This window comes from Podarcis tiliguerta, assembly GCF_965153285.1.
Source record: "Podarcis tiliguerta genome assembly, chromosome: 1".
Classification (NCBI taxonomy): domain Eukaryota; kingdom Metazoa; phylum Chordata; class Lepidosauria; order Squamata; family Lacertidae; genus Podarcis; species Podarcis tiliguerta.
The window spans coordinates 68,025,505-68,038,783 of record NC_139534.1 but is presented as its reverse complement, the minus strand read 5'-3'; the positions used below and the strand labels follow the sequence as shown (position 1 = coordinate 68,038,783).

The 13,279-nt window shown below is 39.1% G+C and overlaps 1 protein-coding gene and 1 long non-coding RNA gene across 6 annotated transcripts in view; one reads left to right on the top strand and one right to left on the bottom strand.

Moving 5' to 3' along the window:
- Window positions 1-6,339, top strand: part of SBF2 (SET binding factor 2) — a 228,968-nt gene extending 222,629 nt beyond the window's left edge. For all 3 annotated transcript variants that reach the window (XM_083456131.1, XM_083456132.1, XM_083456133.1), the window contains 4 exons: window positions 5-198; window positions 951-1,038; window positions 2,217-2,348; window positions 3,633-6,339. In XM_083456131.1, the coding sequence (XP_083312257.1) occupies window positions 5-198; window positions 951-1,038; window positions 2,217-2,348; window positions 3,633-3,731 (513 nt within the window). In that variant the 3' untranslated portion in view covers window positions 3,732-6,339. The remainder of the gene's footprint in view (window positions 1-4; window positions 199-950; window positions 1,039-2,216; window positions 2,349-3,632) is intronic.
- The window catches only part of LOC310665349, a 55,825-nt gene continuing 47,141 nt past the window's right edge, over window positions 4,596-13,279 (bottom strand). For all 3 annotated transcript variants that reach the window (XR_014505421.1, XR_014505422.1, XR_014505423.1), the window contains 2 exons: window positions 9,741-9,820; window positions 4,596-4,697 (listed from right to left, as the gene is read on the bottom strand). This is a non-coding gene — a long non-coding RNA (uncharacterized lncRNA). The remainder of the gene's footprint in view (window positions 4,698-9,740; window positions 9,821-13,279) is intronic.

Genomic DNA, 13,279 nt, shown 5'->3' with positions numbered 1-13,279 from the left:
AAAGCATCGGAGACATCCTTCTGGCTCGTCAGCAATCATGTCTGCCAATCTGCATTCTTATCAAAAGAGGTCTTTGTTACATCTACCAGACAGTGGATTGGGTGAAGAACAGAACACCAACATCTCACCCTCCAATGGTGTGGAAAGGAGAGTAACTACGCTGTACAATCAGTTCACATCAAAGAATGATGAAAATAGGTAATTTGAGTGGTTAGCATATGATACACCTCTTTTTCAGCTAGGAAGGAGAGTCACATCCATTTCTTAATCTGCTGTTTCAAACTGCAGCTCATCAAATATAACAAAAAAGTAATCAGGGTATTAAAACAATACCATATTGAAATAGAAAACCAAGCAAATCAAGTACAGACAACTAACTACTGTCTCTCCTAAAAATTTTGCTATTTTTAAAATACTGTTTTATTCACATTATTTGTATTTTTTTCTTCAAAATAATTTTGAGGTAAATCCTTGGCTCAAAGAAGAAATGTTTCTGGGGATGTATGCTGACTATTTAATGCTTTTGAGTAATGAGATACCATTTATTAAATCTGCATTTTTATTTTCAGCTTAATTCATAATTATGTCCATTTACAATCTAAGGCATCTGGCTTCTTTCCTCCTAATGGCCATATTTCATTTAGAGGCAAGATACTAGTTGCATTAAGACTCTACACAGAGAAATAATTGCTACATAGTCTGGCATACAATATAAACAGTACTTTTGATAACAGATAAAACACTTTAAACCTCATGGTTATCCAAGGATCACACTATTCCAAATGCATTGACCTTGTAGGGATGCATGTACAATTCTCATTAAAGAAAATATGGATTTAATGAGAAATATGAGGTAATTACTGATACTGATACGTAAATGCTTACTTAGGTGGCACTCAAAAGCTTAAGAGTAAATGCATATATATATCTTTTCTTTTATTTTCCTTAAGATCATTTGAAGGTACACTTTACAAAAGAGGAGCTTTGTTGAAAGGCTGGAAACCTCGTTGGTTTGTGCTAGATGTTACCAAACACCAAGTAAGATCTACTTCTGTTTTCTAATAGAATAATCTTATTATTCGTGCAAAATAAGTTTTGTAGAGACTGCAATAAATAATTATACCACTAGGCTGGGCGGGGGGGGGGGGGGAGAGAGAAAGCAATTGTACTATCTGATCTCCCTGCTTACAGATGTTTCTTTAAGAGGCCTGAGTTTGGGCACCTTATCAGATTTAGTGAAGCAAGGAGATGCTTTCTGACTTCGGACTAGAATCTATGTTTCAGAAAACAGCAGCAAATGAGCTGCTCAGTTTGTGTGTTGAGAGTTTCCACAGCACCCTTGTACATAGGGCCATAAGAACTGCCTTGCTAGGTGAGACCAAAGATCTAGTCTAGGTGCTGTCAAACAGGTGCTCCTGGGAAGTAGTATTGGGCAAGGTATGGTAGCACACCCTGTTTTATTCCCAGCATTTGATCCTGAGGTACGCTGCCTCTGAACACAATAAATTCTGCAAGTTAATCAGATGGCTCCTCAAACTATAGTCCATTCAAAATGCCTAATTATAGCTCCTGAGTTTGTAACATCTGTCTATGTTTATTATGTAATCTCTCACGCAGAGGACAGTTAGATTTTTAGGCAATCAAAGATCTTTTTGAAAAAAATGTTCCAACCCCAAGGTGAAGCTTTGGGTGCTCTGCTGCATCCCTCCTCCAGACTAGAATTGATCTAGTTATTTTATTGCATTTATATCCCACCTTTAATCCAAGGAGTTAAAAGCAGCATGCATGATTTCCCCCTCCCCATTTCATCCTCACAAGATGCCTGTGAGGTAGGTTAGGCTGAGTGAGTGGCCCAAGGTCACTCAGTGAGGTTTATGCCTCAGTGGAGATTTGAACGGTCGTCCTAGCTCTTACTTCAACACTCCTAAGTATATCACACTGGCTCTTGGGACGTGTACAGCCAGCACCGCTGAGTTTGTGAACTGAAGTGGCTTTGAGTGGAATTTTGAGAGCTGCCATTGAATAATACCTAGGTTGATGTATTTCTTTGCAGAATTTATAAGCAGCAAGTTACTCCAATATTATTGTAAATTGCAGTCTACCCAAATTCTAGTGGTTCAAACTCTGTGAAAACTATGGCAAATGTTAGGTTCTCCAGTGTGTAATCTGTTTGTTGTTCCTTTTCATAGTGTATAATTCTCTTCTTTCGTTACTAGCTAAGATATTACGATTCTGTTGAGGATGCATGCTGCAAGGGCCATATCGATCTTGCAGAAGTAGAAAGTGTGATACCTGCTTCACCTACTATGGGTGCTCCAAAGCATGCTAATGAGAGAGCATTCTTTGATGTAAGTATATTGGCTACAGACCTTGGACTACTTCATATTAGTACCAAAAATCCCTACTCCCTCTGTGTGTTTGCATCTGTCTCTCAAACACACACATACACTCACACTAAGCAAACTTCATGTTTTTGAAGTTTTCATCAGATAGCCTTAGTCCCTGTCTCCATTTTAAGAAAACTTTAAAAAAATAAAATACATAAAACAACACTGCCGTCTGCTGCTAAGGTAAGGCTCTTGATTGACACATATTGGTTTTACTCTTGAATGTTGATAAAAAAGCACACTGCTATTCATGGCTGCATTCTTTTGAATATGAGTTTCAGCTCAAGTGTAAGGCAAAAATGTCCTGAATATTCTGCCTGTCAAAGTAGAAATTACACATGGCAGGACAATAATCCTGAACAGATAAATTCCCACCCCCATATCACTAATTCATTGTAATGTATCACAGGCATGATATGCTGGATTTCTGCAATCCTCCCAAACCTTATTTGAGGAGGAAAAGAGCCCACAGGAATAATGTTCACAAGTGTTCATACAATGCCTGTACAGTGGAACCTCGGTTCCTGAACAGCTCTGTTGTCATACATTTTGGTTCTCAAATGCCGAAAACCCAGAAGTAATTGCTTCCATTTCCAAATGTTTTTCGGAACCCAAACATGCAACATGGATTTTGTTCAAGAACCAAGGTACCACCGTATCTTGTTTGGAAGCCATCGTCAGCCCAAATGCATGGAACTCTTCTATAACCAAAATTGACAACTTTATATATGTATTGGAATGAAACAAAAACTAACCTTTTGAGGGTTGTTACTTAGTATGTAGGATTTTCAAGTTGCCAGCCCAAGTTTTAGCACTTTTTCTGGGAAGATGAAATGCAAGCAATACAATATCTCAAGAAGTATCAATTCTAGCCATTATTAAAGACTGTGTATTTTATTTTCTTTAAGAAAGACAATTCATATATTTCCAGAATATCTAAGATGTCAAATTTAAACACTCGGAAGGAGGCAAGTCTGCTATCTGTCTTCAGCCTATCTCTTGGTAAACCTTCTAATGTCTGAAGGGGAAATGGGAACCATGAACTGGCAGTAGTTCCTCAATAGTTGGGTCCTCCTGTCAAAAATTACAATTTTGGGAGACATGTGATCTACAAACACCAAATTAATGTGTGCTGCACAAAGTATAAATTGGCCACAATAAGCTTTAAAATTATGCTTAAGAAAGTATGGAAATTGAATGCATTTTAAGGACACAATTTTCTTATCTTTACTTTTCATTTTGCAGCTGAAGACAAGTAAACGTGTATATAATTTCTGTGCCCAAGATGCACAAAGTGCCCAGCAGTGGATGGACCGAATACAGAGCTGTATTTCAGATGCATAATTAGGAATTTTGCTTTGCTGCCAACAGCAGAAAGGAAATGATTCCATATGCAAAATAAAATCACTTTGGATTATAACAAGATTTGTTATTGCAGATCAAGCAGCCTTATATTTCAGCCATAAATACTCAAAACATCGCCTTTCCTTAACCATATAGCCTGTATTATGACTCTCCGTATGGAAAACACTCAAAATCAATTAACTTCTCTGCCTGCAAAATGGTTCTCTTCAATAGATTTGCAGGCCTGATGACCAGGCTGTATTGTACTGGGATATGCTGTTATCTCAGACTTGCTATTTGTGAACAGTTTCTTCCAAATAACCCTCTATTTTCCAGTGTTTCAGCAAGGGAGTCAATTATCAGGCTAGTAAATCTTATACAGCATTATTAAAATCGTCAAGACCCATTAAGAATTGTATCCCACAGGCGCATAAACAAAATACAGTTTGCACAACTATTTTTTTTCTTCTGAAAAGCCTTTCCGGGCACTGAGGGACCCTCCTGAAAAATGTTGGTTGTGGTTGTACAGGGCTATATAGTGGGAAGGGGGAAGTGTCTATAATCAAGCTCATGCAAGGTTCCTCAACCAAATTTCAGGTAATTTTTCCCTCCCTACTACCACCCAACACAACACAGCCCACATTTTTCAGGAGACTTCTCCAGCCCTCTGAGCTGCTGCACTTCCCAAAAGATTACCCAGAGGGGATGGAAAGAATGGATTGTGCAGGCTATCCTCTAGCCCTGTAACCATGGTTTGGAAACCAATAAATAAGGCATTTATTCTAGACACCAAAAAAGTTTAAGAAAGGTTTCTTTCCTGATATTTTTGTCTCCAGATATCTCTAGATAGTTGAAGGATACATCATTTTTTATTTACATTCTCTTTACCTGTGGCAGTAGATAAATGAAGACAACAATAAAACTGACAAAGGTCGAAACCTTCTACAAATCACTTGGGAGAAAAGCCTAAGAAATATAAAAAGTTGTATATTAATTTATGTGCTGTTCTGCTCGTTGTAAAATGAAATAACACAATGATAAATGCACTAAACAAAACAAACACTTGCACTGAAATCCTTGAAAGCAGACATTTGAAGGATAGAGGTAAATTATTTATAGCAGAATGCTAGCTAGATAACAGTGATTACAGATAAAGAATATGTACATAATTGGGCATAATATGGTGTGATTTGATACTTTAAAAACATTTTTGCACATGAATTGGAAGAATGTTTTTAGATTTTTTACATTTGCTAACATTGTGTTTGTTCATCTTAAGAATCTTTGAGGAATGTTGTTGGTTTTTTTACAGTCCAGAATTAATAACAAGTTTGACTTGGTGCAATCTGTGATGACTTTGAGTGTGGAGTCTCTAGATAGCTAACATGTCATGTTTTTTGTTTTAAGTACTAATATGTTTAAATATCAAGCTAATATGTCAGAGTTTGTACATACTGGTCAGTATTTTCTAGTGTTTAGTAATGTTGCTTGTAACTTAATGGCTACATTCACATGTCATGCTAAACTATGGTCAAGTGTAACAACGACAAACCAGCGAGTGTTGGGCTTGCATGCTATTCCCTCCTCTTCTGGTGCAGCAAAGAGGAACAGCTCAAAAGCTTCCCACTCAAACTGTTTAGTCTTAACCAGTCACCCCCAAACTCAGCCCTCCAGATGTTTTGGGACTACAATTCCCATCATCCCTGACCACGGGTCCTGTTAGCTAGGGATGATGGGAGTTGTAGTCCCAAAACATCTGGAGGGCTGAGTTTGGGGGGTGACTGGTCTTAACTGTAATTAGTAAAAACAAGGCAATTTGAACCCATATTTTACAAAGCTGGAGTATTTTCACTAATGGTAGTTAATAGCAGGTACAGTTTAGGAATTGGACAGAATATTCAAATGTGGTTGATGTAAAAGGGAAGAGGGAGCTTTCATTCTGCTCAACACAAGTGTGCTAGAGGTGAGGAAGGGAGCATATTAGCCCAAGACTCATTGTGGCTTTTCATTCTAACATCAAACCATGGTTTACAATCACATGTGAACTGGGTCACTACCAACTAACCAAACTGACTTCATTTATAGAATTTCAGTTACTGAAATTGTTTACCTTTTTTAAAAAAACAACAACAACCACTACTTTTTTCTATATTTTTTAAAGTAAATAGTGAATACAGATTTCACATTGTACTCAGACTAGGAAATACATCTGTTTTAAATACATTGGAATCCCAAAAACAAACAGGAATGAAGGATTTTTTAGCATTTTCAGCCAATAAACCACCACCTATGAAAAATGGTGTTTGCACATTCATGTATTTTTCTTTGTATATGAAGTACTTTTATATGTACTTTGTATAATTATTCTGTTCTATAGTTGTTTAAAATGTACACTACTTCTATGGTTGTAACTAGCCAATTTTAATTATTTTATGTATGTTACATAACTAGTATATGCTAACCAACTTGTAATAAAGATACTTCTTAAGAAAGCATCCCTTCTTTCCTCTACCGAGTGGTATACAAAAATACCTTGCCTCATATAACTGTACAGTTAAATTATATTCCAAATAACCCTGTAATAAAATTCCTATTTTTATACAGGCAAGTGCCATCTTGTATGTGGAAAAGACTTGTTCTTAAGTGTGTTTTATCATTATTAAACTCACAACATTCCATTAATACTACAGGCGGCCAGTAATATTTCACTATTATTACTTGCTTAGAAAAGTTGTGCTTCTGTATTAAGTGAATACAAAAAAAAATAATCCACATGCAACATGAATATGGATACAATATACAAATGGCATTGTTCAACAACAGTTAATTACTTGAGCCTTTTAGCACCAGAACTGCCATAGGAAGGCTTAGACATCTGGCATTTTCCGTTGTCTACAGGAAAATAGTTGGTTTAGGAGGCCTTTTCATTGAGTATTAATACTTCATCAAAAAATTTATTCTAAGTATGCCCTCCAATTTATCTTTAAATGTGCCCAAAACACACTGTAATTTAGGGCATAGCTGCCAACAGCAAGATTTTGTGAAATTAATATGATAAAAAATACAGCAAGTAAATTGTATAGCCCATAAACTGGTGACATTTTCTATTCAGTGCACTATTCTTGGGTTTCTTTGCATGCAATATAAGCATCTTATGGTGGTAATCTTTGTACTTGTTTTGTTATTTTCCTAATGTTCAAATGTTTCACAATCTTTCACATCTCAGATATTAAATTTAATGTAGATAACATAATTTTGAGTAGATTTTCTCATGACGTGTTGGCAGCAGATGCAGAAGACGCTCAGACCATCTCCTCCACATCTGCTGCTTGATTGTCACTTTAACTTGTGATGTTCTTGCATGACAGTTTGGCTCTGCAAAGGGGTTTGGTTTCCTAGAATGGCCAGCCAGCCCTGACCTGGCAGTTCCTAATAGCAGGCACCTTTATCTGCCTTAATCATCAGCTCCACAGGGATTCTGTAGGGTCGTCCTCAAACTAATTACCTGGTTGGTTTGACTTGTTGATTGGGTTGATTCCTGGGTGAAAGGCCTAACCCAGTATTTTGATTGAGAGGCAGAGTGCTGGGAAATGGTGACCTGATAAGAGCATGGCAACCATTCATGGACACATCCACAAGATAAATGGTCGGTGGCAATGTGATCTGTTGGGCAATTGTGTTGGGAGCTTCTTATTCAGGGGCCTGAGATTTGGAAGCGAATGTGTATGAGTCGAGATGTGAGACACAGTAGAGGAAAAGAGACTGATGGTGACCCTATACAAGTGACCACAGGTAGGGGGGCCATTGGGTGTATGGGTGATCTAGATGACTATACAGGCCATTCATTACAGGCACCTGGTGCCAACTGAGTTGGTGCTACTGTTTAGTTTGATTACAAATGAAGGAACCTGTCTAGCCTGTATTACTAAGACCTGGGTGAGTTGGGCAGAGTGGATTTGATTCAAGGTTTAACAGATATCTGGTGCAGCATCCACCTTGTTTGGAGGACCAGAGAAGGGGAGTCTCTGTGGCCCATAGAGTTTGTGTCTTGTTCACCAGGAAGCCTTTCCATCCTGGGGTGGGCTACGAAGGCCTGTACCTTGGTAGCCTCAAGGTGTGGTGTTGGGAGAATTCCATGGCACTGGTTCTGGTAGCTGAATAGCTCTATCAAGTGTAGGGTAAGATCAAAACTTCATGTTCTCCATGAAACCCACGGGGCTGTTCAAAGTTGTCAGCAGCCCAATGCATAGGATGTCACATACATACCCTGATTTGGTCTTTACCTCAGGGTGTGAGGGGTGGTGGTCTGAATATGGGTGGAGAGGGAGAGGTTTGAATTAACCTTTGTCATGGTCAGACATGGTTATGTCTGGTCTTACATCATGTGTCTTCCTCCTACAGTGGTGAGGGGTCCTTCATAGTGTCCACTGCCAAAGACTTGTGGAATTAGAGGAATTTATTAATGCTTTGGGGGATTTTCCAGAAGTCAGAGCCCGCAATCCTGCTAAGACCTTCATTTTACTATGGAATAGCAGCAATCCAGCTGCAAACACTCTTGAAGGAAGCTGATTATCTTGACGCATTTCAGTTTGGGTTCAAGCCCAGCTTTGAGACAAAACCGGCCTTGGATGGATGACCCTGTTTGTTTGTTTGTTTGTTTGTTTGTTTGTTTCACAACATAAAAATACATTACTTATCTCTCAGTGGCTTTCAATACACTGATCATGGCATCCTCCTGGACTGTCTCTGTGAGTTAGGAGTTGGTGGCATTGTGTTGCTGTGGATCCCTAATTCTTTCTTTTGTTTTAAAATACTTTTATTATACTGTTTTATATTGTATTGTTGTTTTAATGATATTGTTTATTGTTTTTAAAATCTCAAAGTGGTGTACAACACAAAAAGTATTAAATTGTTTATAAATGCTTTTACATAAAACAAAAAATAAATATTGTCCTGCCCCTTCCAGCATTAGTTTTTTTTTTGGGGGGGGGTTATTATGTTTCTATGTATAACTGGCTTTCTTGATTTTTCTTCTCACTTGAAGCATCCTGCTACATCACTATTCCACAGAAATTTCTCCCTCACACATACACACACATATTTGCAGGGCACATACACAACTAGTGTTTTTTTTTAAAAAAAGATGGCAAACTGCAAAGTACTGTAAAGCCCATTTCACACATGACAGAGAACTATGAACTAGCTCTGCATGATAAGCCATTTGTGTGAGTGATTCCGTTCAGTATTCAGGTGAGTTTAACTGTGCTGTTTAAGCCCTTCTGATGTACATCCTAGTGCCCTAATCGCTGCACAGAAAAAAATGTTTTTTTAATTTAAAAGTACATCCAGAATTAGAGCATACTAAAATGAATATGAAAGAGTGAGAGAACTAAAAACAGGAATGAAAATAGGAGACTGAGAAGGAAAGAGAGCAAATATAAAATGGGCTACTTTGAAAAACAGCTGGAAAAGCAGGTGCTAATTAAAAGGTAAAGGGACCCCTGACCCTTAAGTCCATTCGCAGATGACTCTGGCGTTGCAGCACTCATCTCGCTTTATTTGCCAAGGGAGCTGGCGTACAGCTTGTGGGTCATGTGGCCAGCATGACTAAGCTACTTCTGGCGAACCAGAGCAGTGCATGGAAACACCATTTACCTTCCCGCCGGAGCGGTACCTATCTATCTAATTGCACTTTGACGTGCTTTCGAACTGGTAGGTTGGCAGGAGCAGGGAGCGAGCAACGGGAGCTCACCCCGTTGCAGGGATTCAAACCGCCAACCTTCTGACTGGAAAGCCCTAGGCTCTGTGGTTTAACCCACAGCGCCACCCGTGTCCCATAGGTGCTAATTAGGAAGCACAAATTAGGAGCAACAATGTTAGAATGGAAACGTGCTACCTAGATATGTGAAATTATTGCTATAGGAGCAAAAGCTAATGAGTTTGTTTGAATTTATCTCGTGTAAATTGCACTTTACAGATATAACAATACAGAAAGAGTGTTTGTATCACCTTGTATCTCTTCAGTTGCAAAGCCTGTTGTCAGATCACATCTTCAGCTCCAAGTCATTGTGCATGTGCTGGTCTAAGACCTGCAAAATAGGCCCAGATACTGGCTTAGCATGCTACTGCGACAACATCAATACATTATTTACAATGACATTTCACTTATTTTGCTTCACCATCTCCATTTTCCAGCTGGAATAAAATAACTGTGCATCATTATACTATGTGTGTCATACTAATCGATTTCCTCTTCCTATCTCAAGCACAGGATTGTCAGTAATTAATTGGAAACACAATAAGCAGACCTACAGCATCCTAAATCTGTGAATCAAAGTACACTAAATGCAAAAAGTTAACAGATGTGGGGGAAATGGTTTAGGATAAAGTTTAGCATCACCATCTATGCATGTAATTTTCTCATGCTTTGTTAGTATAGTGATTTCATTATTAACATTCCAATACGTACAACCCATCATAGCCAGGCAGTTATCTTTATTTGATCTTTAAGTGTCCTTGGGCTGAATGCAAGTGACTGCACACAGTGTTCTTATTTTTCATATCTGCTATCATGCAAGAGTTTTGGCTCTTTATGGCTACCAAATGGTCACTTCAGAAAGTTGAAATGCTGAGCTGGAATTTAAAAAAAATCAAAAAAATCCCTGTTCATTCCAGGAATAACTATCACACCTTCTACCTGACCTGCTGCAACAACACAATATTGCCATGTTCCACCCACCAATGTGCATGATTCCTAATATTGCATCCATATGAGAACATTACAGATGGTTAAAGTCCATTTTTGTAACTGCCACTGTGTGATGGTGCTGTACAACATATTTATCTAGATCCTTTTGCAAATATTAAACCCCACTTTCACTTGGTGAACTTCAACCATTTTTACCTTTGCCCTAGTTGAATCATCCTTCTTTGCTTTGCATTCTTTTCCCTGCGTTACATGATATTATTACATAAAAGCTTTGTTTATGTGGCTAGCAAATAGATTGCCAAATAATTTTGGCTAATATTTAGATTTAGTGTCACTTAGAAAGGACTGTATTTTGACATTGTGTTATGTGGATGGAACATATCTGAGGCTGGCATTTAGCAGATGCAGGCTGGGCCAATAGGGAGTTGTTTTAATGGACTATTTTAAATCTTTTTAAAATGATTACTTGTTTAAAATATGAACCTAAAATATGAACAGTAATGCAGAATCTACCTTGTTGTTTAGTCGTTTAGTCGTGTCCGACTCTTTGTGACCCCATGGACCAGAGCACGCCAGGCACTCCTGTCTTCCACTGCCTCCCGCAGTTTGGTCAGAAGAATCTACCTACAATCACATTTATTTTTTAGATTAGAGAAGAGCAGAGCAATTCACTCCCTGCTCCCCCACTTTATGCCAGACTTGGGAGTAGGGGCTGGATTGAGCAGAGGCATCACTCCACTCAGCCCTCCTGGCTGAGCCGGACAGCCAACCTGAGTGATACAAACATCATCCCATCAAGGCTGATTTTCCTCCTGCCAAATACTTTCCCTCTTTGGGGTATCTCCTGCAGAGCATTGAGGAAAGCCTCCATGTCTAAAATGCTGGCATCTTCTGTCTCGTGAGTCAACGAGTACACCTCCACCCAAACGGCTGCATTAGCAGCAATAAAGTGCCCTCCCCGGGACACAAGCCTGGACAGTGTGTATGGAAGTCTTGGGCTGCCCAGACAACAAGACCCACCCCCTGGCCTTGTTGGTGTGGTCCAAAGGAAAGCAGAGCAATACATTTGTTTTGTGTCCTGGTTTTGTTCTCATTTTTCTCCTTTTAAGCTTTACTTACGCTTTTTGAACTGTGCGTAAAAACGCAAATAAAAATTACTTAAGAATTCCCCCCCCTCCAGGCTTTACATCTGAACCAGGCCTAAAACACATCTTCCTTTAATTATGTCAAACAGCACAGCTAGTAGCGTCCTATGGCAGATGGTCTTTCTTTTAGGACAACTTGTGGCCCCAGCAAGCGAAGTGCCATGCAAGGACACTGGGAAAGCAAGAGGGCAACAGGAACAAAAACCATGTATGATGTCTGACATGTTGTTTTGTGGGAAGCTCTCTTGGCAAACATTGCTACATTAATCAGGAATAAACTACCACTTTTGCTTTGCTGATTCACAACCTTGTGTGGGTGTGTTAAGATATATACAAGAAGGTTTGAATCAACTTATTTTTCTGGAGTTGCATAAGATCTTGCATGTTTGACAGATCTGGGTCCAGAGATTTTCTTGAGATCCTTTTTCCTATTAGTTTTATAATTGCACAAATTATGGCTTTCCTACTTTCTGTATTTTTCAGCCCAAGCTTTATTTTTGTAAGTTTCTTCCAACTTCTCTGTGCAGAACATGGCTCCACCTTCCTTAGACAAACACCAGCTGTAAAGCACTGCTGCATACTTTGACCTGTGCTTGAAGATAATACCGAAACATCCGTATTTGGAATTTTACAATTGAAAGACCCTGCAATGAACCTCCAATAAACTAGAAAAATAAACAGAAGGATTACATTCTGAATTGGGGCAAAATAGCAGATCAGGTTGCTTTTAAAGTTCCGGATGCATAAGCATGTGACCTGTCATAGCTACCACTTGTTGTCACACGGTTTCAAGCGGTCTATTTCCAAACCTGGTGGGTGAGTAGTGAGCCATGGCATCTTCTAGTTCCCTTGGTCTTTATTTGATGAAATATCAAAAGCACTGAACATTTTCTTTTCTCATCTAAGGTTTAAAATAGCTTATAGTGATGACACTCACTTATATGAATTATCACTTTACTGAAAGTGAAGTTAGTTTCTCGGATAAATATTCTCTGGATAGAGCAGATTCATACTCAGTGTGGGTCACTTCTATGTAGTTGGTCCCACATTGCATTGCTAACAACTGAATCAGGAAGCCATTGGTAGCTTCCACCTGCCATTGTGAGATTGTCCTCCTAAGACTGACCTCTGGGGCAACCTAGTTGTCAGGAGCCGAGGCTGCCATCTTGATAACACAGCACACAAGTCGTAATTAGCTTGAAAATTTATTGCAATACAAACAATTAGCCTTGGATGTCTGAGTATTTGCTTTACGAGTCAGTTGACCCTTCTGGGGAATGTTTCCGGGTTCTGCAGAATATCCTGAACCTATGACCCTTATACTTCCGGGTTTGTTTTCTGTCTAAGACCTTTCCCATACGTCTGTTCTTTGGGCTCCAGGGGTTAATTAACTCCTCTTCCAGTGACAAAAAGCTACCCCTCCTGTTTTCTGAAGCTGCCTGTGCTTCTTGAGCGAGCTGCTGACACCTTATCTACATTCCATTCTGCGTTGGGGGAGGGGAACTGCTCCCAGCTGTCTGACTGCTTCCAAACTCCTGCTGTGTTTCTCTGCTTGGGGCAGATGTGTTCATGACTCTATTCCTCGCCGTCTTTTGACTGTAAGCTACAAGGGTAAAGAGTCTTGCAATGGTCTTAAATTATTATACAGTGGTACCTCGGGTTCCAGACGCTTCAGGTTCCAGACTCTGCTAACC